This window comes from Coturnix japonica, chromosome 7, assembly GCF_001577835.2.
Source record: "Coturnix japonica isolate 7356 chromosome 7, Coturnix japonica 2.1, whole genome shotgun sequence".
Classification (NCBI taxonomy): domain Eukaryota; kingdom Metazoa; phylum Chordata; class Aves; order Galliformes; family Phasianidae; genus Coturnix; species Coturnix japonica.
This window is the reverse complement of record NC_029522.1, coordinates 20,533,010-20,556,463: the sequence shown is the minus strand read 5'-3', so window position 1 is coordinate 20,556,463 and position 23,454 is coordinate 20,533,010. Positions and strand designations below refer to the sequence as shown.

Below are 23,454 nucleotides of genomic sequence, written 5' to 3'. Positions count from 1 at the left end.
ACATTTTTTAAATCATAGATCATATGAAAAGTGTTTGGTTTCACTAACAACCCCAAACCTCTGCATTCCTATGAAAGTTTGTTTGCAATGAAAATATCTTGCTAGAAAACTCTTTCTTGCTATTAGAAACTCCTTGGAAAATATGGCAGCACAGTGCACACACTCATCAGGACACCCAACTTTATAGTTTCCTGGGGGTGGGGTTCTGTCCTCTTGAACAGATTTGGAAGAATCTCTGAATGTGTCTGAGAAGAGACTGCTGGTAAGTTCATTCTCACACACACAAATAAGGGGTCTCTTTGCACAGGAGAGAAGAGAGTAAAATTACACAGCAGTAGGAAAACTAGTCTTACGTTGAAAACCTGGTCATTGAGTTAGGCTGGTATTTTGGTAGCTTGTAGGAGAAATTGTCATAACCTTATGGAGTGACAGAATGCTTTGGGAGAGAGTGCATTTCTTTTAAGTGATTCATATTATACTTCTCCTGCCCTGTCTGACAGCCTAATAATATGCTTTCTTTGCAGATTCATTAATGGTTTGAGCCAAGATGTCAACCTCACCATTGACAGCAAACAGTTCATACCTGTTCAGAGAAACTATGGTGTTTCTGGGTACTCGCTGGTAGAGAGGGACATGTAAGTCCTCACTGAAGCCCTTCCTTGAGCACCACAGGGCTTTTTTCTTCCTCCCCCCTTCCCCCCCATGCAAATAGCAAAACATAATTGCTGTGGTCTTGGCATTTGATTGTGTGCCAGATGTTTGTTTAAAAAAAAAGCAAAATAATCAGCTCTGTGCAGAGCAGTTACTCTAGTCCACTTGTGTGTGTACAGAAGCACTGTGCATTTACTTTGCAAAGTGTCCAAGCCAAAGGATAGTGGATCAGTTTCTGTGTGTGTAATATGTTGTTGAATAGATTCAAGTTCCAGACTGTGTCTGGAATAGCTCCCTTCTTGTAGCAGTTGTTGCTTGGAAGCATTATTCCTATGACAAGAGTGTAATGACATTCTATTTCACGCAATGATCTGAGTTTTCTTAGAGCTAGATCAAGAGAATAGCAGGAACCCACAATCTTTTTGAAGAAGTCCATATACAGAACTTAACTTTCTCTGAGCTGTTACACTCTGTGTGGGGCTGAAGGGAAGAACTGTGAGAAGTTATTGAGAGGCCCTCTGTGCATCTGTCAGCAGAATAAGGTCAAAGACGGAAAAGCCCCTCTGCCATGTGGCACCTGCTCTATTTTCATATTCTCTCAGGCTGAAGCTCTTAGTGTTACGATGCTTTCAGGAAAGAAACAGTTCATATTTCATGTGACAAAGTGTTAATATGTGAGATGATGACATTATGTGGGCTGGTAACATCTAGTAACATCCCATGGCCCTGTAGACTGGGCCAATAGACAGGGGCTCCATATGGCCTTGGTTTGGCAGCACTAGAATTGGCTCATGTAAGACATTTCTGGCCTTCACAATGTTTCAAAAGCCTTGTGGCATTTCTCTGTGGCAGCTCCATCCAAGGTACTTATTGCTGCAATTTAGACAGATGCATCAACCACCATGGCAGTGCTACTGAACCTATGTGCCATCTTGACCATACAAAATCATAAGAACAAATAAGAAGGGTAATTTGCTCTATTGAAAGGAAACACTATGGCTTCTGGGAGTGTATCTCTGATATCCGAAGGCTCCCGAAGCCTGGCCAACTTGCCTGGCTCACAGTTCCTAAAAGGAGTGAATAATATTTTGGAAGAAAACTAAGCCTGGGGAATAAAAAAAGGATAAGTTGGTTCTCTTTTTGCTGGAAACTTTTGAGGTTGCTTGGAAGAAGCAGTATTTCAAAACATCAGCAATAGGCTGGGTCACTGGGTGATCTCTAGTCAGTGCCTGTGTGTTTCTTGAAGGAAGAGATGGAAGGAACTCCAGTGATCTTCTGACATAGACCTGACTGCAGCCTTACATTGTACATCTTCTCTTGTCCATTGTAGGGGAGTTTTTGATAGCTCTACTCTGTGCTCTTTGTCTGTGAGACTAACCAGAAAATGCTGTACTTCATCCTTGTATCTAGATATGATAATGGAAAATGCATTACTGAAACTGGGGAATTCACCCTGGACCTAGGGCTGCTTGACTTTGGTGCATCGTACACTGTTGTGATAACTAATGTAAGTGATCCTGTGATGGTAACAAGCTCATTCTGCTCTAGTCTCTGGCAGTGTTTTTCCTCCTACGTTGGTGACTCTCTTGCTTTCTCTACTTTGTGAGACCAAGGCTATAGCCACTTGGAAGGCCACCTAGTAAAAGGTTCTGGCAACTATAAAAGCAAAGTGTGTGGGTGTTCATTCCTCCTTGCACTGTGATCTTGTCAAATCTTACCAGTTAAATAAGAAGCAATGTCTTTTGCTTGATGGAAATCCTCCTTGGAAAATCAAGTGACTTACAGTTTGTGCTGGTTTCACACCATCCTTGTTTGGTTAACATTGACCCAGCACACTGCTAAGAGCTAATGCTGCCTGTGGCTTCTAAATTACCGTACCTGGTATTATCTCACACCTGAGAAACTCTGCAAAAAGTTTGCTACATCCTCATGTTTTACTTACTGACCTGAAGGTCGATCTTTCAAGATGTATGGATTTTGCACAGGAAGAAGAGGGGCAAAGTGCTGAGAGAGGTGGTTGAAATTATGTGTCTGCTTTTCCTCTTCTCACTCTCTGTACAGCTCATTTGGAGACTAGTGTAAAGTCAAGGTGTGGTTTTCCAAACAACCCAGAGGTATGAACCAAAGAGGGTGGAATCCTTTGCCTGCCTGCCAGCTTCTTAGAGGCACTGCTCTGACTCTGCTCCAGCTGGCAGGAACCACAGGGATGAATGTAACCATCTTAGTGCCCATTTTAACCTTTCCACTGCACAGGCACGCTTACAAACCAGGTCTGACAGGACATGCTGCTGAGCTGCCCTTTGGGGCTTTGACTACTGTGTTGTGATGAGCAGAGTAAAGTGCTGTCAGCTATTCCCTGGCAGGAACATCTCCCTGTTGGGCAATTAATGGGTACTATTCATGTCTGTGGAGTCCAAATATGTAGAGGGGAAAAACATAGCTGCAAAACACCTGTTGTTGTTTTGTTTTGTATTTTTCCTCCTGTAGTTGGAATGGGATGCACAGTCCTGGAGAGAACAGGCAGATGCTGCCATCTTTGAGTGTGGAGATTTATGTACACAAAACACATGCACACTTGAAGTGATGTCGGCCAGTCCCTACTTCCATGGCTGCATGCCTCTTTCTCTGGATGAGAAGCTGAGTAGAGCAGTTGTGTGGAGAATATGAGACTAAGTCCAAGTCTCCAGTAACACAGCTGAGTGAGGGCCAATAGAGGTAGATGCATCCCAAATGGCTGTGGGCAAGAGTCCCATTTTGTGGTCCCATCTCAAAGCCCCTGCTGCCTCCATGGATGCTTAGGGTGGCTCTGTGCCTCAGTCTCTCTGGCCCTGTGCACTCCTTTAATCTTTCTGACCCTCTGTTTTTTCATCTCTTGCCCTGTGCTTTCATCTTTCTGTAGGGAGTTAGTTTGCTCCAGGCCAAGATAATTTTTAATTATTGCAGTGATTTGCACCATACTCTCCTACTCAGCTGAGAGTGCTGCGCAGAAGAACCAAGAAAGCAGTATATTAGGCTGCTAATATGGCTGAACACTAATACTTATATCATGGAAATACTGCCTTCCCCAACCTTCTTCAATGTGCAGTTGTAGTATAGTACTTGTGACATTTCCTTTGGGCAAAAGAGCAGTGTGCAGCTCTCCTCTCACCCCTTTTAGCCTTCTAAATTACAGTCTCTTGATTTGCCTCCCTGCATGGTGATTAAGTACACCTCGTAACATCCCTTGTATTTTCCCATGTACTCTCCTTAAACATTAGGTTTCCTGCCTGAAGGCATTTTAGCCTAATGATTGCTTGGCTGCTACTCAAATCTCTCTCTGCTTCTCTGCACATCAGAGGCAGTATTAATTACACCTAGAAAAGCAAACAAAAGGAATTAGGAATACAGCCACTGTAACTGTCTCAATATACCTGATATGGGGAAGTTTTTTGCTACTCTTAGAATTCCTGAACTGGTTATGTTTGGGTGTTGATGGTATAATTTGGGAGTCATACAGCACTGATGAAATGCAAATAGTGGCCATGTAGAGGGCGTGAGCATTTATCTTGCCCATTCTGGCTCTGATGTCAGCAGCAGGTGACAGACTCTGTAAAAGCACCACACGGGCTTTTTCCAACCCCAGTGAAGAAGGCAACTTGCCATTTTGCAATATATCTTGAAGTTCTTATGGCACAAGAGATAGTTGGGATATTTCCATGTCATGCAGCAGGAGCCATCCTACTTCCAGCAGGTTTGGATGTGGCAGAGATCAGACCCACAGTTTCACTTCCAGGTCAGAGCTTTGCTTCTGTCTTTTCTTTAAGCTTCATCTTAATTCTCTGTTGTAGTCTAGGAAGGATCTGATCTTTTAGCAGCTAATCAGTGTTCCTTTATTTTCCTGCTAGGTTTCTGGAGGTGCGGTTCAGACATGGAAGTCAGAAGACATCAAAGCCAACAATGTCCATATGGCTTGGCAGTTACCACAGTACTTATTAATATCTGCTGGAGAAGTGATGTTCTCCATTACGGGTCTGGCCTTCTCCTATTCTCAGGTACTCCACTTAAAGATAAGGGGCTTAAAATTAGACTTCAGGACTTATTCCCACATCTGCCAAGGTTGTGTGAGGCTTGGAACCTGCTTTAAACTGAGAGACTGAAGGGGTCTAAGTGTTTACGAGAATTTGATTGTGGTACACTGGGGAGAAGGTTTGTGAGTAGAAAGGATTGAGGTATTGCAAGATCAAAAAGCTGAAGCTACTCAAATTTATCCTTGGAGTAAACTACAAGTATTTACTGATGTGGGGGGCTAATCCAGGGGACGATATGTTGTGAGACACAGATGATTTGGGATTGGCAGGAAGCTTAACATCAAGATCCAGTATTTTCCAAAGATGTGCAGCCATGTGGCACCAGGCTTCAAGCTTCAGAGCTTGTTGTGTGTGTCCCTAGTCTTCCTGATCTTACTGTCTCAGATGATCTGAGATCCAGATCTGTAGCAGCAGCCATTGTTTCCTTCTTCTTGTGTCCTTTAGGATGACTTGTTTTGAAACCTCCTTGTATGCAGCTGTAGGACTTAATTGCAGAAGAGACACATAAAAAATTCCACCATTTCTTCCTAGGCTAGGTAGAGGGGTATGGGTGCAGCATGACAGCCACTGACCAGACTCTTCTTCCCTTTTCAGTCTCCAGCCAGCATGAAGTCAGTGCTGCAAGCAGGCTGGCTGCTCACGGTGGCTGTTGGGAATACACTCGTCCTTGTTGTTGCTCAGGCTGCACCTATGGCGCAGGTATGGTTCTGCTTGTAAAACAGAGCTAATGCTTTAGAACAGGCCCTGGATGGTGTTTCTGGATGTCTGTGCCCTGGAGGCAGAGTTTCTCTACCCAGCCCCAGGCTCCTATGTGCTCCAGCCAGCTCCCAGCCAGGGCTCTGAGTAGCCCTCAGCATTGCCCTCTGGAGCAATGGTCTTCCCTGTGCCTTTCAATGGCTGTAAGTAATACTGTGACCTGTGCTGTGCTAATAATGCTGGAACTCAGCTTTAGGCAAGCAGACTTTATTTGGACCTGGAGCCTGGACATAATGCCAGCTGTGTGCTGCTGTTGCATACCCAAAGCTGCTTTCTTTCATCTAGTCAGCCCCATGGGTGTCCAGCCTGGGATTCCATCAGGGCCAGCTGCCTATTGCACCCCTGCGATACTGGGCTCTGTGTGGGGAGGCTGTGGTGCAGAAGTTGTTTCTTCCAAGCTGCCAAGCTTCTGGGATGATGAGATGAGAGTGTGAACTGGGGCTTGTTTCTGGTTCACAGCAAACTGCCTGTCTCAAAGGCATCTTGTGGGCAGAAAGCCCGGGCAGGTATGTGCCAGTCAGGGCAGATTTGCAAGAAAGAGATTTAATGAAACTAGCCCAGGGTTTGTTTTGAGGTATACCACGTATATTCATATTTACATAATTACATTACATATATATGATTGACCAGAAAACAGGATGAGAAAGTTTCTACCTTGTGAGAAATCTTACGTGCCGGAAAGCTTTCACCCAGCACTTTGAAAAGCACTTGGACATGCAGAGAAATCCTCTGCACTGGGAGACTGGCATCCCCTGACTTGCTGTTTTATTTCTTTTTCTCTTTCCTAGTGGGCTGAATTTGTCTTGTTCACTGTTCTACTCTTTGCTGTGTGCATTATTTTCTCCATCATGGGATATTTCTATGTCAGTGTGGATCCAGAGGACCTAGAAGAAAAGGAAGAGAAGAGAGAGACCCCAAGTAGAGGAAACATGATTAGTCTCGTTACTCAGAAAACAAAGCTCTAACACATTATAGGTTGGGATCTTTTTCTTTCTTATTTTCTTTCTTTTTATTGTTTTAATTTTTTTAACTCAGTAGATGGTAGGGGGAAAGAGGAATGGAGACAATGTTATTTCATAGTACTGTGGTCTTTACTACTCAGAATGTAGCTGCCATCTCAATGGGATAAAGTAACCCTCTATAAAAACAGGAGGGATCCTGAAATCTGAGCAAAATTCCCTGGGAGAAATCCTGTGGTATTAAATACCCACATACATAAAGACAATGGAATTTAGAACCTGCCCATCTTTCTAAGCAAGGAATGCTTTCCTATGGTTTTATTTTTACTATATATTTACAGCAGCAGAGAGGAAGGGTATGCCAGCAAAAGCTGGAGATGCTTGGAGAAAAGGATGAAAAAATCCAGAATGGGATCAGGGAAGAATAGATGTTACAGATGGAAGGTTTTTTTTTTTTTATTTTTAGTTTTTACTGCAATCCTCAAAGACTGGAAGAGTTACAATCCCCCAAATTTCATCATGTAACTCTCTTTATGAGTATTTCACCCCATTACTGCAAATTATGTTTGGTCCTGATTTATGACTTTCACCTCCAGGCCCAGAAGTAATAACAGGGAATTAAATGCTGCAGGCTAAACTATTCCCAAAGCGCTACTGAACAAGAAATGCATTTTACCATCTCTCTGATATACGGTTCTTCTTAGAAGTCTGCAGTAACTGATTGTATTCTTTGATTAGACGTGATTAGAGAATTGGTTTACATTTTTGAACTTTAGGAATCCAAGCTGTTATTTGTAATCTTCCTATATATAAGGTCTGTATTGGACATCTCCTTTACCAGTACCTGCCACTGCAAGTTAGGCTATGGCTGTTTTCTCATCTCATGCTTCAGTTGTTCTCCACTGGGAGACACACTGCAGCAGTTTCTATAAAATTCCAGGCATCCTGCAGTGACTTAAACGAGAAGCACTTTACCATCTTTTTTCAATTTACAAAAGGATACCGTGGCACATGAGATTTTTCTTTTCCTACCTGATTTTTGTCTCACTACCCATGTAAATATGTAGGTATTTCAGTGGAATTGTGAGAATTGCCTGATTTTCCTTGCTTGCATGAATTGAGAATTTTCTTGTTCTGCATTCAAACTGTTTCAACCATTGCCAATCTAGTAAAACTCCTTGGACAGTCCCTGCCTTCCTCTGTCACTCCAAGGTTGCAGCTGTGACAAGTATGGCCTAATTTACTAAAAGACTGTCAGTAGGGTCCTCAGGTTCCCAGAGAATAGATTTTTAATGATGCTTTCCTCTTCCACCTTGGCATTGGTCATATCATGAAATACTGTATTTCCACCTTGAACAGGAGTGTGCTAAGGAATATGCTTAGCTTGACATCACTGGTGCTGTCACGTGTGTGTTCTTGAATAAGACTGAAACAGTGTCACTTTCTGGTTTGTAACTGGAACACGCAGTCTTGGATTGTTTTCTTTTCTTCCTGTCCTAAATGGCCATGAGGGTGCACCACTAGTCCTGCATAAGCTCCTGCCTGCTGTGAAATAGCATCTGGGTCTTGTGCCAGAGGGGGACCATGGTCTCAGACAAATGACAACAGGCTGCGGGTGTGCGCACAGAAGTGCTTAATGTGCTTCTGTTGATGCAGAGCCGTTTATTAAGCTGTGGTAGCTGGAACCAGGCGGCTGAGCCCTGCGACTAAGTGGGAATGAAGGGCATTGAAAGCCATCTATTAGGTCATCCAACCTGCTCCTCGGAAGCCAAGTCGGGATTATTCCCTCCACTCCTTTCTGGTATTGTTCTCTTGCCATGAATCTGTGTGTGTTCTTTCTCCTCCAGGCATTGTTGTTTTCCTAATCCTGTTTTATGATACGCTGCAGATCAGCTCAGAGGCTGCTGAATCACTCTGCTATGATGCTGTCTGACCAGATTCCAGTTTGAAGCACTAATAGAAAGCATTTTGTCCCCTCTTCCCCCCACCAACAAAACAAAAAACCCGCAAACGGAAGGAATGGACAAGCTCCAGTAGTACTGAACAGACCCAATTTAGAATTATTGGAGCATTTAATTTTTTATAAGCCTTGAATTTGGAAGTGCGTTGAGGTTCGAGGGCATCTGCGGTGAAAAGACAGCTGAAAATTATTGGAGCGCTCTCCTTGGGAAGCATTCGGTGTATCGCAGCTTGTGCTGGCGTGAGGGAAAGGAAGGTGCTCAAAGATGTGATCTTTAAGACTGTGCGTGCTCAAAAACCTCTTGATTTTTATGTTTTATTTCCTTACTGGCAGCATTACCAGAAGCTGTCACACATTCTGAGCTTAATTTAAAGGATGCATTCCAAACTCATAAAAGATACATTTAGGATGTCATCTGTATCTGCCTTTTAGTCTCATGATGCCAAATTGTCCCTTCCCAAACATCTCGATGTTCCAAACCATCACCATAATGCTGTGGGGAGAAAAATTGCAGTTTGCAGTTGGGAAGGTTAAGAATGTGAAGTCAGCGCTATAAATAAAGTGCTAACGTGAGGCTGGGGATTGCTGCAGCCCCTTGGGAGAGTTGCTCCAGGGAGTAGAAGGCTCTGCTTGTGTTTCTCTTCCAGCTGATGGAGTTCCTTCTTCCCACCTGCTCTTCGTCACCTGCTGGAAGTCACCTCCTCCTCTGCTGCGCCTGCTCAGTTGTTGGTATGGCCATTCCTCACTGCTTCGGCTGCGGTCATAAAGCTTTGCTAACCTGACCCGTTTATTGAAATGCACGGCAGTTTGGGAAGATTTCCCCTGAGTGTGCTGGCAAACAACAGTGAGCAGGCTAGGGGCTGTAATGAAGAGCTACAAGGTTACAAAATGGCACCTTCAGTATAGCACTTCTATTTTAGAGCCTCAGCTACATCCTTGCAGCCCTTTAGTCACCTTCAAATGGATTCAGAGCAGCATCAAATACCTGATTCTGTAAAGTGTTGAGGCCTCAGGGATTTTCTTCCATACAGACAGCCCAGAGCTAGGGCCATGCATAGCTCTTAACTCCCAGTTTTAGGAACGTATTCCTTATTCCTATTGATCATTTCATTTGTTAGAAGGGGAAGCCAAAATAGTGATAGCATATGTAGAGCTTTGCACACCCCTATGGGGAAGCAGCAGCCTGCTGTCTGTCCAGCTTTGCCTGCCACTTTCAGCAAGTGATGGAATTTGACCTGGAGCAGATTAGGGAAAGCATAGACCAGCTGTTTCGGAGGCTGCCCTACAGAAATGATGGCGTCCAGCTAAAGGAGAGCAATGGGCTGACAAAGATCTATAGCATGTTGCATTGCAAACCTTCATGGAGATTGCAGGGATTTGCCCCACTGTGGATGCACATGTGTTTGCATTGTGGAAGGATGCATTCTGATCAAGTCCTTTAGTGTAGCAAACTTCCCTTCAGTTGTACTGGCTGTTGGCCAACATATTTTTCCTCTTAGCAGGTTGTAAGTGTGGCCAGTGGTATTTCCTCCCAGCTTTGCATGAGATAAGCATAAAAATGAGATTTCAAACTCTGCAAAAACAACTTCTTGGCTACGAGTCCTGTAAATTTACCTCTTCTTTCTGAGACACCAGGATGCTATTGGGGAGCGTGCTGTGCTATGCAGCTCAAGGGGTTTGCATCTTTCCCTTCTTCCTTTCCCCGTAGAGTCCTATGACTCCAGAAGCTATGTTTTATTTGTGGTATTTTAAATTATTTTTGTAGAAAGAAGCGTCACTTACACAAGGAGAATCTTGTGGCAATTAATGAGTAGTTTTAACCAGGGCTATATGCAGAAAAACAACCTCTTCTTCATGTTGAATTTCTTTTCTCAGCCTAGGAAATGTTTTCTAGCAACAGCAGCTTAAACCTGTGAAGTCAGCTTCATGGCAAATACCACAGCTGCTGGATTTTGGATGAGACCGGCCTCTGCATTTTGTTAGCACATTTGTTTTTGTGATATGAACAACAGAGTTTAAGCAACATTTCTAGTTCCAGCTGGTTTTAGCCTCGTCCTTCATGTCAGTGTGTGTGATAAACCTGTCATGTGGAAGGAGATGGTGTGAGGCTTTTGGGTTCCCTGGCAATTTGGAAAAAAGCAGCAAAATCACCAGTGGAGCTGCTCAAGAATGGACTGCAGCACTGCTTCCCTTGGAGCTGCCTGTGGGTTCCATAATGCAGGACCCTCACTCAGCTTTCCAGGCAGACAAAAGTTGGGGGCACTCAAATATTTTGCCTTGGGTAGGGTTTGTGCCACATTACAGAAATGGCATGAAGAAAGTCATTGCTTTGCTCTAAATTCCTCCTTCCTTGCCACCTTGGGTGCTTAGTAACAAAGCAAACAAGTTGTCTCCTATTGAGCTCTGGATCAAGCTGCTGTTGCATCCCAAGGCCTTTCCACATTGTGTTTTACCAGATCAATGTGAATCAGTGTCTCTAGACCAGAACCCAGCAGTATAGCAACTGGCAGCAAAAGTGAGCAAACACCACTTGTTGGATTAATTTATGTCATTGCACGTGTGGTTTGGCCTGTTCAGTCATTATGGTTGGGCTGCTCTTTCAGCCTCCCACGTATGCTGGAGGCTCTGGAGCTCACCAGCTCCTCTGTGAGTCTTTCTCTTGTGAGGAAGAAGGAGAAAACCAATCTGGGATGGGCATTTCTTCCTGCCCACTTGTCCTGTCTGTGTTTTGGTTTTTTTTTTGCTACACGACACCGGCCATCAGGCAGCCTAAGCAATGCTTACATTTTGCCCTTTGCTGTCTGTAGCCTTTCTTTTGGAACTAATGTCACAGTTTTTCTTCTGTTTTTTCTCCCCCAAAGGCTGTTCTGAGCACTGCACTCTTGCATGAAATAAATAAATGGCCCTGCCTGTTTGCTGGCAGATGGTTCATCCATCTTCTGCCATAACTTTAAAGCTGTGAAGAATCCCCCTGAGCTCATGGTGCCAGCAGAGTCCTTTACATCCCTGCTGTAGGAGCTCTCTGGCTCTTCCTTGCACATCCTATGTATGAAATGCTGCTCCAGGCTTCTCCTGTCACCCCTCCCTTTTCTGGAGTAGGCTTGGCCTTTAGCTTTTCCACAAAATCCTTATCTTTTGCCAGTTTAGTCCTGGTGCCATTCGTTGTCCATCATCCCCTGAAACCCTTTTGTGAAGCGCTGGAACAGTTTGCCCAGGGTGGCAATGGGTGCCCATCCCTAGAGACACTCAAGGTCAGGCTGGACCAGGTTCTGAGCACCTGATCGATCTGTAGGTGTCTGTTCTTTTCAGGGAGACTGGTTTTAAAGGGTCCCTTCCAACACATCATTCTAAGCCAGGAACCCCAGATGATTTCTTTGGATTTTTGCTCCTGTCTGCTCAGCATCTCTTGCTGGTGTCACTACCACAGCTCCCAGGGCCAATCCATGGGCTTACTATACTGAGAGGACTAGAGAAGTCCTCCTAGGGCACCTAGACCCAATCTCTCACTTCTGAAAGTTTGGAGTGCATGGGAGGATCTTTACTCCTGCCTTCTGCTGACTCTGTGTTTCCTTGCTGGCAGTCATCCTCTCAGCCCCTAATTGGGTGTCCTTGTAGTGATAGTTCACTCCAAGGGAACTTCTGCCTCCAGAATGGGGTTTGACCAGTCTCATGGTGACACCCATCATGGGGTTCATCTTGTCTGTTCGACCTCCACTCATAGAATCATTTGAGTTGGAAGGGATCTTTAAAGATTACCTACTCCAGCTGCCTTGCAATGAACAGGGACATCTACAGCTAGATCAGGTTGCTCAGAGCTCCACTGTTATTCCAGGTTTATGCTGTGGTTTCTCCTCCTTTCTCTCTCACCAGTTTCGCCTTCCTCATTGTAGCTTCCCATTAGCAGTGCGATGCCTGGAGGCTGAGTGCACTTCACACCAAGGATATGCAGGCAAAGTAAACTCAGCAAATCAGTAGGGTAGACTTTGACGGCTCCTGTCTTCATCAGAGACTGAGATCTAATGAGGTCCCTTTGATAAACTGAGCCAATGGGCCAATTTGGCTTGCACATGCAGTATTATGGGCCTCATGGGGCTTATCGTTAAAAGACATAAGAGAATGCAATTACTTGGAGAGCTACGATGAGATTGCTGTAAGTTGGTAGTCCCTGCTTTGTCAGAACAAAGAAGAACCTGGTGGCAGGAGGCAGCAGGCAGCCTCTCCTCGCTGTGGGAGGCAGATTGTGTCTCATGGGTTTGCATTCGTGCAATAGCACAGAGGGCAGGGTGCCACTGCGGCCCCTTGGTCCATGAGCTGTTTGCTCCAGAAGCAAAACCTCGTTCCCTTTTCACCCAGGTGGCTGCTTTGTCTCTTTCTACAGTTTCTTGTGTTTTTAATTCCACCCATAAACTATGGTAGTCTTTGATTGCAGCAAGATAGATTCCAGCTGGGTTCCTTTGTCAGTGCTTAATCAAACCCTGACCTGCATAGGGAACTCAGCACAATCTGGCTGCTCCCTGCTTCAAACCTTCAGGCCTGGGGCTGGATCCCAACCCAGCAGGAAGAGCTCTGTTAGTTTAGGCTCTGAATCAAGCCCTGAAGATGAGAAATGCCTGGCTGGACACAAATGCAATTCCCCTTGTTTTCTTTTTTCCTTCAGGTTACTGAGTCAGAGCTGGATGGCATATGCAATTGTAGTAGATCTATTCTTTTGTCTTTCTCTTCTTTTTAAAGGAACATTCATGCTGCATTTTAATCACAACATTTAGAATACATCCAAATAGCTTGAGCTCAAATAGATCTTGTTTTTCAGCCAGAAAGCTTGTTTTTCATCTATTATAATAATAAATGTGCTATTGATAACAGTTTAGATGCAATTCAGCACAGCTTTGTGCTGCACATCAGCTCTGCAGGGCCAATATTTTCTTATTATCCATTATTGATATGACATGTTGCAACTATTTAACAAACAAATGATTGGGTTTTTCCTCATGCCCCTTTTGGTTTGCAATCTCATTCTTTTTGGCAGCTTTTTGACAAGTAAGGATTAATGATGATCTTGTTTAAGACAATTGATGGCTGGCAGGTTTATTCTTTGAACTTACAAGTGCAGTCAGAGAACCAGCACTGGGATTTTCAATTAAATCTCATCCTTGAAGCTAATTTTTTTTTTTTTTAGCTTTCTTCTATCCAATTCTCCTAAGTGGAAATCGGATTTGCCTGGTAAACTGCTGTTTTTCATTTCTTCATTTATGTAGTCATTTTAGATATAGAAGCTTAACATGATGTGCTGGCAAAAGGAGCTGGTATTCCATCTCAGCCCAGAGCTTGTTGGGTCTGTTCAGCCTGTAAGTGCTTTAGTTGATAGGTCCTCTGAGGGCAAGCTCAGAGCAAGGAGACCACCTTGAGACTTTGCGGAAAGGAGCGATCCAGAAAGATGCTCTGGGTTTGGTCTTCACATCTGGAGGATGTTACACCCCGTGGGAAAGCCTGGTGTGAACACTGGGGCTCACGTGAGTTTTGGGCAACCAGTGGGGGAAGCTCTCACTGAAATAGGGGCATCTTCTAGGGGAAAACAGCAGCTGAACAGAGACTCACAGGAAGCACGTGCTGGGCACTGGGCCACACGTTGGGCACCGGGCCAGCTCTGCCCTGCAATTTCTGACCGTAAGCTGTGCATGCACAATGCAGGAATTCACGGGAACGTGAGCCAGGCTCCGGAGATGAGAAGCGAGTTTGTTCTCCAGTAAAATCGCCTTTTGTTAGCAGAAAATCTGTGCATCGGGTTCCCCAGGGGAACAGCTTTTGAAAAGCACAGATGATTAAAAGATAACACGTTTGAGGGGGTTTCATTTTTCTCTCTGTGTTTGTTTGGTTTTTCTTCTTTTTTTCTTCTTTTTATTGGTCTTTTTGGGTTTGGAAGCTGGATACCACACACAGGTTTCTCTACACCCAACCTGGAAATAATTTACTTGTTTTAATGCAAAAAGAGAAAAAGAAATAAAGAAAAAAAAGCTGAGAATCTCCAAAGAAGAGCCCTCAGGAATTGTGAAACACCGAATGTCACACCAACAAAAATGACTGAAGCTGGCAGCTCCCAGCACAACGTATCACGTTGGTCTTAAGCAAGAAAAAGTCGAATCAAGCAAGACTTGATGGAACAGAATAAAAGCAGGCAAGCACCCCATCTTGGCTTGGAATAGCATGTTCATAGAGAAAGCATTTTTCATTGCTTTTTATTTAGTAAGCAGTAAAACCACTGGCTCGGACCTATCACAGGCCATGTGCGCACGCTGCTCAGTGCCCATTCCTTTCTGTAGTGTAAGCACTCTGCTCCCTACCCTTTGTAGCAGTGGTGGGCCTGGCAGTGTGTTTCAGCATGTCTGCGTGCATGTCTTCAGTCCTGAAATAATCCTCATTGCACAGATAGTTCCACCTGGTGTTTGAGCCTTCATCTCACTTTGTTTTAAGGCTTGCTTAACAGTTTTCTCGTTGATGGACTCAGCATCAATCACCGTAATGTGCCAGAAATGCTGTTCCCATTAACAACTGCATTTTGTTGGAAGCTGGGTAGCCCATGGTGCTGCTCCAGGTCTAGGTATTTTATCTGTGAAAGTCGGGGGCTCTGCAGCCCACAGCACCCTGTAGATGTGTGGAGCAGCCCTGAGAAATCACCCTGCATCCAGGTCCCCAGGCCTTTCCCAGTTTGGGCACACGGCCATTGATGTGGTGACACCTGCAGACCTCTTCTCCTACTGGGACTAAGGTTTGAGAGCAAATAGCCTTGAGTGCATGTTTGCAAGCCACAGCTGGACACCAAGGATAAAGTGGGACCAGCTACTGCCTTTGTTTGCACTGACTGACATATACTGCACATCAGACCAGCCAAAAGGAACCAAGCCATTAAGCTGCTTTCTCACAAACATTAATTATGAAGATACCATCACTCATGTTTGTCAACTACAAACTGTGCGCTGATAATTGATTTATTTTCTTTTAGTGCAGGGAGCTGTAATGCTGACGTTGCAAACTGTGCTGGCAGGAAATTCCTGCAAGGACCTGATCCCACTGAGCTGGTGAAACGTCCCTTTGTCACCATGAGGCCGGCACCAGGCCTGGAAAGGTGCAGACCGATGTGCCCTGTCCTCTTGGCCAGCATGCCTACCATCTGGGATCTGCCCATGCCAAAAGTGTCCTTCTGACATAGGTTTAGTTGAAGATCAGGCAATTATTTGATGCTTTGAATGTCGACTTAGGGAAAAGCTTTCAGGCCAAGAGGGTGTTGCCTAAAGTCTATCTCAGGCATCCTGAACACCCCAAAATTTTGCTGGGGTCCATAAGTTCTGAGTACCCCAAGTCCCCTCTTTGCCATCTCCATCGTGTTTATGGGCAATGAGAGGGGCTGTTGTTCCCCTTCCAAATGCAAAGGCAGCAGTGATGGTGAAGCCTCCAGTCTGTAATTTTTCGGTTCTCTTCCAGCCCATGCTGCTGGCACTGGGCTCTCCCAACACATCTCTGCCCTTTCCTGCTGCTGGGAAGGACAGCAACATAGGGAAGGAGTGGAAAACCCCCTCCAATGTTGCTTTCTGCCTACGCAGGCCACACTCTGCAGCCCAAGTTACCAATAGATCTTGCTAATAGATCATCTGGGGCAGTCTTGCACTGTTTTCGGATAAGTGCCTCCCAGCTGATGGCTCTCCCAAATGTGTGTGTCCGTACATGCAGTCGGATCACTGATGGATGCTCTGCAGCCATCTGGATGTCGGGGAGAAATGACAAATTTCCCCCTTGCTGCCAGCCACACCTTCCATGAGATATTGATGAATGGCATCTTTATTGGCTGCCGGGCTAATTAAATAAAAGTTGCATCAGCTTCTAGCTGACAGGCTCTAATTGCTCCTGAACAGATTTTGAGAGAACCAAATGAATAGGAAAATAAAAGGAAATAGCATGGATTGGATCCAAGAAGGTATCTGACAGCATCGTGCTTCTGTAGAGCTGCAGGAGCTCAACACTGCAAGAGGAATGTCTGGGAACCAGCAGCCCTGCTGTGTTTAGAGGGTTTAGAAGGATGCTCCAGCCCCAGGGCTGGGTGCCCAGGTTTTGGGTGGGTCCAGGACCTGGTGCACCACACATCCCATCACAGACAAATGTACAGAGATGAGTGGCGAGGCTCTGTCACTTCAGTAGCATTGGCTTCCCGGGGGACCCTGAGGCTATATCTGGGCACAGCCATTCCAAGAGGCTTGTGCCATGTTTAATTTATGGGCTGATTAATGAGTTCTTAGCATACAATGCATTTAATTCCATTTTGGCCTGATTTATGGTAGGACGTGAACCGCATGTGAAGTTTTTAATTCAGTAGGTGGTGACTCTGATTCAGTATATGGAGTGTGACGGAAGAGGTGATGAATTTGGTTCCAAAGGCAATGCATCAAGCTCAGCATGAAGTGCCCCAAATCTATTGCATGTCGCATTGGCTTTGATGTACCCACAGTAAGTGGGGCACCCTCTACTTAATCCCCACAGCCACCACCTTCCTTTGCTGGTGGTCTTCTCTTCAGCCTTTCAGGATGTGAAGAAAACCAGCAAAACCATCAGGTGCTGGTCAGGTATTTGTCTTCCACTCAGTACATGGCCAGCCCCACAACTGATGTGTAAGAACGGCTGAAAACCTGCTGGCAAAAATGCACGAAGAAGAAACAGAAAACTTGTGTTTGAAGGAAATGAAACCCCAGGGCACAAAACTTACAGTTGGAAAGCTTTGTCTTCAGATTTGATAGAGGGCTGCGGCCATCAGGGTGGATAAAGAGGTGGATGTTTTCAATCAAGTGTGTTAATTGGATCTGTCTCTGCATACAGTTTTTTGGGGGAGTATATAAAATACAGCAGATCCTGACCTGCTGATCAGCTGAACCCTGCTGCCATTTACAGACAGGGGCTCTTACCATGTAACCAGAGAAGGGTGCCAAGCACCAGGGACACAACCAGGGGCTCAAGTACCTCTAATGTACCCTTTCTCTGCTCGCAGGGAGCTGTTTGCAGGCTTGGTCTTTGACCAAAACCTCTCGAGGAAACACATGATGCTGTTGTTGAAGGCAGCTTCAACCCTGGTCTCCAGAAGTGTAAAGTAATCCCCTCAGGCATGCTTTAAATAGTTGAAACAACACCCTTCCAAGAGCAAAAGCACTCACAAATCTGAACTCCCATTTTGGTGTCACCTCGCAAACAACTTTGCTAATGAAATACTGGGTCTGGGGAGCCCCTGTGCCCTCTCTGCCACCCTGCAGCATCCAAGGGAGGATGCTTATGCCTTGCTGTGCTCCAGGCATGGCAACAAGCATCAGGCGACCCTCTTATTGCTGCCTCTGTGCAGCCAGCCTCAGTGGCTGCATCTGGGATGCCAGTCTCTGCTCCTGTGTTGTGGCCATGTGGTAATGGGCTGGGCTTTGTGGCACCATTTAACATGCTGTAGCACAGCGCAAACACCCTGCAGGGCTTGACACTGTCAGAAAATGCCTTGGTCGTGGAGAAGAGCATGTAATTTCTTTGTTTATTTGTTTTGCATGGGAGAAAAGGCTGATGGCTCATAATGAACAAGCATTTTAGCTGAGTGCAGTTGGGCCCATAAATCAGTTGCTCCTTCTGGAGCACAAGCCATCAGCAGGAACCAGCAGCTGTGTGAAATTCACCAACACCAGCATCTCCTCCGGGACAGGAGCAGACTGCTGGCACTGACATCCCCCTGGTGTCCCTCTCCAGCACTATGTGCTGCAAAGAGCCAGGCCTCCTGGTGGCTGATATCTTCCTGTTTCCATTGCCAAAGCCTTCAGCAGTTATCTTGGTCCTCCTTCAAATCCAGTGCCTATCACTGGCTTTGTCTGTCATCTGTGAGACTGCTGCATCCTGGTGGGCTGGCTCATATGTCCTCTGTTTATTCTTCACTGTCTCCATCCATCCATCCTTCCACCCACCAACCCACCCATTCATCCATCTTTCATTTAACACTGCAAGACCATAGCACAGGAAATACTTCTTTTCTTCATTCTATTCCATTCCTTGAAAGGCAGGTTTTGACTGAACAAACTCCATTTTTGCCTGTGAACATAGAGAGCTTTACAATGTGACCTGAGACCTCCGTGTAAGGTCTGTCCTCTGCATGCTGAGCAAAATAGCTGGACGTGGTCCTTTCCTGATGGCTGCTGCCTTTTCTGTGCAGAGAGAACAACCTGTAGCTTCTTGTGAGGAACTCCCTGCTCAGAGCAGCAGGTGCTTGAGTTAGCTGATAATCTGCAATGATGAGCTTTCTATGGACTACAGGACTCATGAGACTTGAGGTGAATACCTGAGCACATTTCTCCGTTGGCGTATAGCTGAGATCCAGGCTAATAGCAATACCTCCTCTTTAAGAGGGTTTAAGTTATAAAAATGTGGGCAGCAATTTGCTTGTTTTGGATCCACCTGGAAATCAGCAGCTCCCTGATTCCCACCACCAGCATCTGCCTGGGTGCAGTTGTGCCATACAGCTTCAGCTTACAAACAGAGCTGAAACTTCCAGACATACGGTGCTTGATTCCCAAATGGTAATTGCATCAACTTAGGATCAATGGAGTGGAATAATATCTGCCCACTAATAACAGTTTAATAAAATTAATAGCCCTGGCTATGCCATGAATTACTTTAAAATAGAGATTGGAGGATAGTAACGTAAACAAGCATTGATTTTCCTCAGGGAAATGGAGTGCTGTGTCTCCTCAGAGCTGGCTTTTGGAGGGCTGTGCTGCTGGTGTTGCAGTGCCTTTGCTCCTTGTGGGGTCACCGAATGTCCACCACCTTATTTGTGTTGTTCCCATTGAACATCATGCTTGTGTGTTTGCAGATTCCCACTGCTGCTGGCTTTCTCCCAGCCCTGAGGAGCAAAGCTCCCTGACATGCACAGCCTGTGCATCACAACTTGGTGAGCAGAGGCTGCGGGGCCGTGCTGAGGTTGCTGATGTGTCCTTCAGCAGGGAATCACTCCTCTCCCTCCTAAACACCACGTTTTAAAGACAGCCTGCTTTATTTTTTACTTCTTAATGTGGTGGAATTTTGATCTGCTGCATTCAAACAGATGGACATTTGGTGTCTGGATAGACAACATGACATAAAGTAACAATCATCTGGTTCCTCTCCATCTGGATTTGCCATATAAATCATTATAGCGAAGCTCCTTCAGAGGGGAGACTGAGCACATTGGCGCCAACAGGCAACAAATGACAGGAGACGCCACCTGACTTCACGCAATACATCCATCCCAATCCCCTGCTGGAAATCAGGGAGGTTAAAAATAAAACCCCTTTGAGTTTTGACTGTTTACACAGCTGGAGCATAAATATTTAGATTTGCGATAGAAACGCTTGCTCAGCCAGAAACCCTTCCCAGAGCTCTGCAGTCAGCAGTGGGGGTTTGTAGAAGCCTGGCATTTCCTTGGAAAACTGAAGCTGATGGTAATGAAAGCTGAGAGCGATGTCCATCTGTGGTGCTTCAACACTGGGGACATGGGTGACACTCACCCAGGGACACCAGGCATGGGTACGGACACAGGGCCACGAGCAGCAGCCTCGGATGCATCCTCCATCCCCCTGGCACCACCTCGTGGTCTGGGCCACATCAGCTCCTTCCATCTCTTTGCCCACTGAAAGCCATTGAAAGAGGATTTCCCATCCAGCAAACCGTCGCTTTAGGAACACTGTAAGGTACAGCCGTTATTAAAACGTTTTTTTTTTTTTTTTTTCCTAATGCACCTACTGTGTCTTCATTATGTCAGCGCATCTCTATGAAGAGATTTGTAGGGGAATCCATCCATTCATTCTCACACCTAATTCCTCAATAGCCCATTTGCTTCAAAGACTTTTATCGACTTTTACTACTGCATGAATCCTCAGATATTTATTTTTTAGACCCCGGGGGACCCACTGTAGAAGAAATGCACTTTATGAAGTTTTATGGCAAAGATTTTGCTGCGGATAAAAGCTTCCCATTATTTCTGAACTTCTCCACAAAGCAGGTTTCATAGGGTCTGCTCTAGACTGCCACAGGGCTCCTTGGACTAAAAATTCAGCTCTTAGGAATAAGTAAGAGAAGGAAAAAGACTTCCCCCTGATAGCTGGTGTTTTGGGCCCTGTTGTTTCAAATGTTTCAGTCTGGCAGAGTGTTCTGGAACTGCGCCTGTTCTGGGATGAGCACGTGCAGGACAGAGCTTTTTCCCATCCCCATCATCACTTGCTGTCTGCAATGTCCTCAGATGTGGGACCTTAAACTAGGCTGGCAGAGGAGGTGACAAAGCCAACACCACAATCACCTGAGATATCTCCAGCCCTCCAGGTTGGCCTGGGCAAATGTGAGTGATAAGAACCGGCACAATTAGCCCCAGTCATCCCAGGTTATCACCAGCATCCTACAACCCCGCTGCTCCATCCTCTCCTTCGCCCAGAACTTTGCTCTCTCATTAATTGAAACAAACTTTCTGTCACTGCTGATTGCATTACTCGGTATCAGCTGCCTGGAAGGATGGAAATAAAAGCTGGGAAGCGTGCTCCTTCCATCCAAATAGAGAGGTGCCAGGGAGTGTAATATAATCAGGCCGTGATCAAATTAAGTGGAAGAGACCGCATCATGCTCACAAAATATCTGTCCCCGTGATTGATTTGAGGTTTGGTCCTTGTTTGGCAATGTGATTGAAGGTCCCTACAATGTGATTGAAGGCCCCTGCAATGTGGGAGAGGTTGGGAGACCACAGCCAGGGTCTGGAGAGGTGCCCCCTGCACCTCCCTATTAAAGTGCCCAAACTGCTTCAGCAAAGGAAAAAGCCTTAGGGCAGCTGAGCCTCACAACCAGGCTGCATCCTGCTAAGAGCTTTCCTCCTATGGGACAGCAGGAAGAGAAGGAGAACAGATGAGGGACAAAAGGAAAAGCTCGCTGTGAGCTTGGAAGGAAAATCCACACAGCATTTATACTGGAGGGGAAAAAAATGAGGATTTATGGCTGTGGAAGGACTTGAGGCAGGGCCCCAGCACTGAGCACACCTCGAATCATGATGGATCTCCCAGCTGCTGCAGCTAATGCATTATATATTGAAATCATTTGTGTTCATTTGCAGCAAATAATTACTTTAAAATGTTATCATTCATTCGGGTTATTTGACTTCTCTATTAATTGTTTGAGAAACCATTTAGAAGACTGCGTTTTCATCAGTGGAAATAATCAGCATTGCTCCTGCGGTTATTGGAACCTGCTCCTCAGGGCTGAAGGGCCGCTCACACCTCCAGCTCTTTGCTTCTCTATCAGTTGCTGGGGAATAAGCCTATTTCCATGTAAAGGTGCACCTGGTTGAGGCCAGGATAAGGCTGGGAGGGGTCAGGACTGGGGTGTTGGGCATAGGGCTGAGTGCTGCCCGCTGTCTCCCTGCACTGGGAAGGGCTCTGAAGGCTTTTTGGTCACAGGAGGATGATTTAAGGCACCGATAGCTTCAAGCCAGGACTTTTAACTGAAAAGAGGCATCGATTTTCTGTAGCTGCGAGAATAAAAGACTTGCTGTGGCACAAGAAGAAAAAGGAAAGCCATTTGAGGAGCCACCTCGGCATGTGCAGTGCATGCTATTACCTGTGTGGTGCAGAGCAGAGATGGAGGGCACCAGCACCTTTTGGGGTGCAGCTCTACAGCCCCGTGCTTGGGCAGCAAATCACATCCCTTGAGCAAAACAGGGAGGAAGGTGGAGGGATGAATGCCACAAGGGGAGGATGGAGAAGTCGTGGGCATTTCCAGGGAGAGAAGAGATGCATTAGGAGTAATACAGAAGCGTGGGGTCCACTTTTCCCCATGGCCACGCAGGGAGCCAGCAGCAGGTCCCTGCCCTGTCTGGAAGCACTCATCAACTCCCTGTTTCTTTCTTAATTGCATCAAAGTGGTGGCTGTTCAACTATTGCTGTGCAATATCTCAGCTTAAATCCACTATTGCAGCAGAAGCTCAGATGCTTTAATTAATGCGAGCAATTGCACCTTTGTCCACAGAACCTTTTTCGGTGCTACTGTATCGGGTAATTGTTAAACTACTGACTGGCTTGGAGAGGTCTGTGCCTCCAGTAGCTCATCTTGCTTTTCTGACCCAGCAGCTTATCTGTGTTTTTAAGCCCAATATTTTCATCTGATTTAAATATTTCAAGTGCTTGTGGTCTCTATGTAGTATGAGGTGCTCCATGCTCCAGATGCCCCAAGGTGCTCCCAGGGAAATCAGCTCCCCATTGACCGTGACTTTTCCTAAGATACCAAGAGACTCTACTGGTGGGAATGAATAAAACAACCCAGAAACCCCCCCTCAGGTCACCCCCTTGGCCCCAAATGCAAGCTGTGATCCTGCCTCAACACTCAGTCACAGCTGGGGACTACAGGAGGCTCTGCATGGGCCCTCCCCTTTGTCTCCAGCCAGCACCTGCAGCATCTCATTATACTGATGGCTCCCACCTGCTGCAGCTCTGCAGGAGGAGCCCTTACTGCCCTCACCTGGGCCTACACCCACCCACCGTCCTGATTTAAAGTCAGCCCTGGAGAGCAGCTCTGTACTGGGAGTATGGGTATTGTGCTTTGTTCTTATGGTGGTTTTGGGTGAGCTGTATGGAGATATCCCCTCTGCCCTGCCTGTTCCCTGCAATGACCTGACCCTGGGACCTGCCAGCAGCCCCTGCTGTGACTGCACCCACCTCATCCTGCTGCTGCTAATGGTGAGTTCCTGTACTTTGAATGTCTGTAGGAGTAGTTGGCCTTTATCATGTTGTTACATGTGGTATGACTCAAGAAAAGAGGCTGCAAGAAGTGCATAAGAGTGTGAAGGACCTGCTTGGTTATCTCCTTTCTCTGCTTTGACAACAGGGGTGGGTTTGATTTTTACCAAACTATGGTCTGGTGGCTTCTTATCTGAGTTTTTGTAAAGCTTCAGCTTCCAGACAGTGCCGTAGCAAACGAAGAATTAGACCCCATTTCAAAGAGCAGTTGCTGCATAGCAGAAAGCCCTGTGTTTGGCAATGATCCT

At 45.8% G+C, this 23,454-nt stretch overlaps 1 protein-coding gene across 1 annotated transcript in view; it reads left to right on the top strand.

The window, feature by feature from the left end:
* Positions 1-7,826, top strand: part of SLC15A2 (solute carrier family 15 member 2) — a gene marked incomplete at its 5' end in the record, with an annotated part of 39,740 nt that extends 31,914 nt beyond the window's left edge. The window contains 5 exons of the mRNA XM_032445808.1: positions 525-635; positions 2,062-2,158; positions 4,536-4,682; positions 5,313-5,417; positions 6,263-7,826. Of these exons, the coding sequence (XP_032301699.1) occupies positions 525-635; positions 2,062-2,158; positions 4,536-4,682; positions 5,313-5,417; positions 6,263-6,439 (637 nt within the window). The remainder of the gene's footprint in view (positions 1-524; positions 636-2,061; positions 2,159-4,535; positions 4,683-5,312; positions 5,418-6,262) is intronic.
* Positions 7,827-23,454: the final 15,628 nt, after the last annotated feature.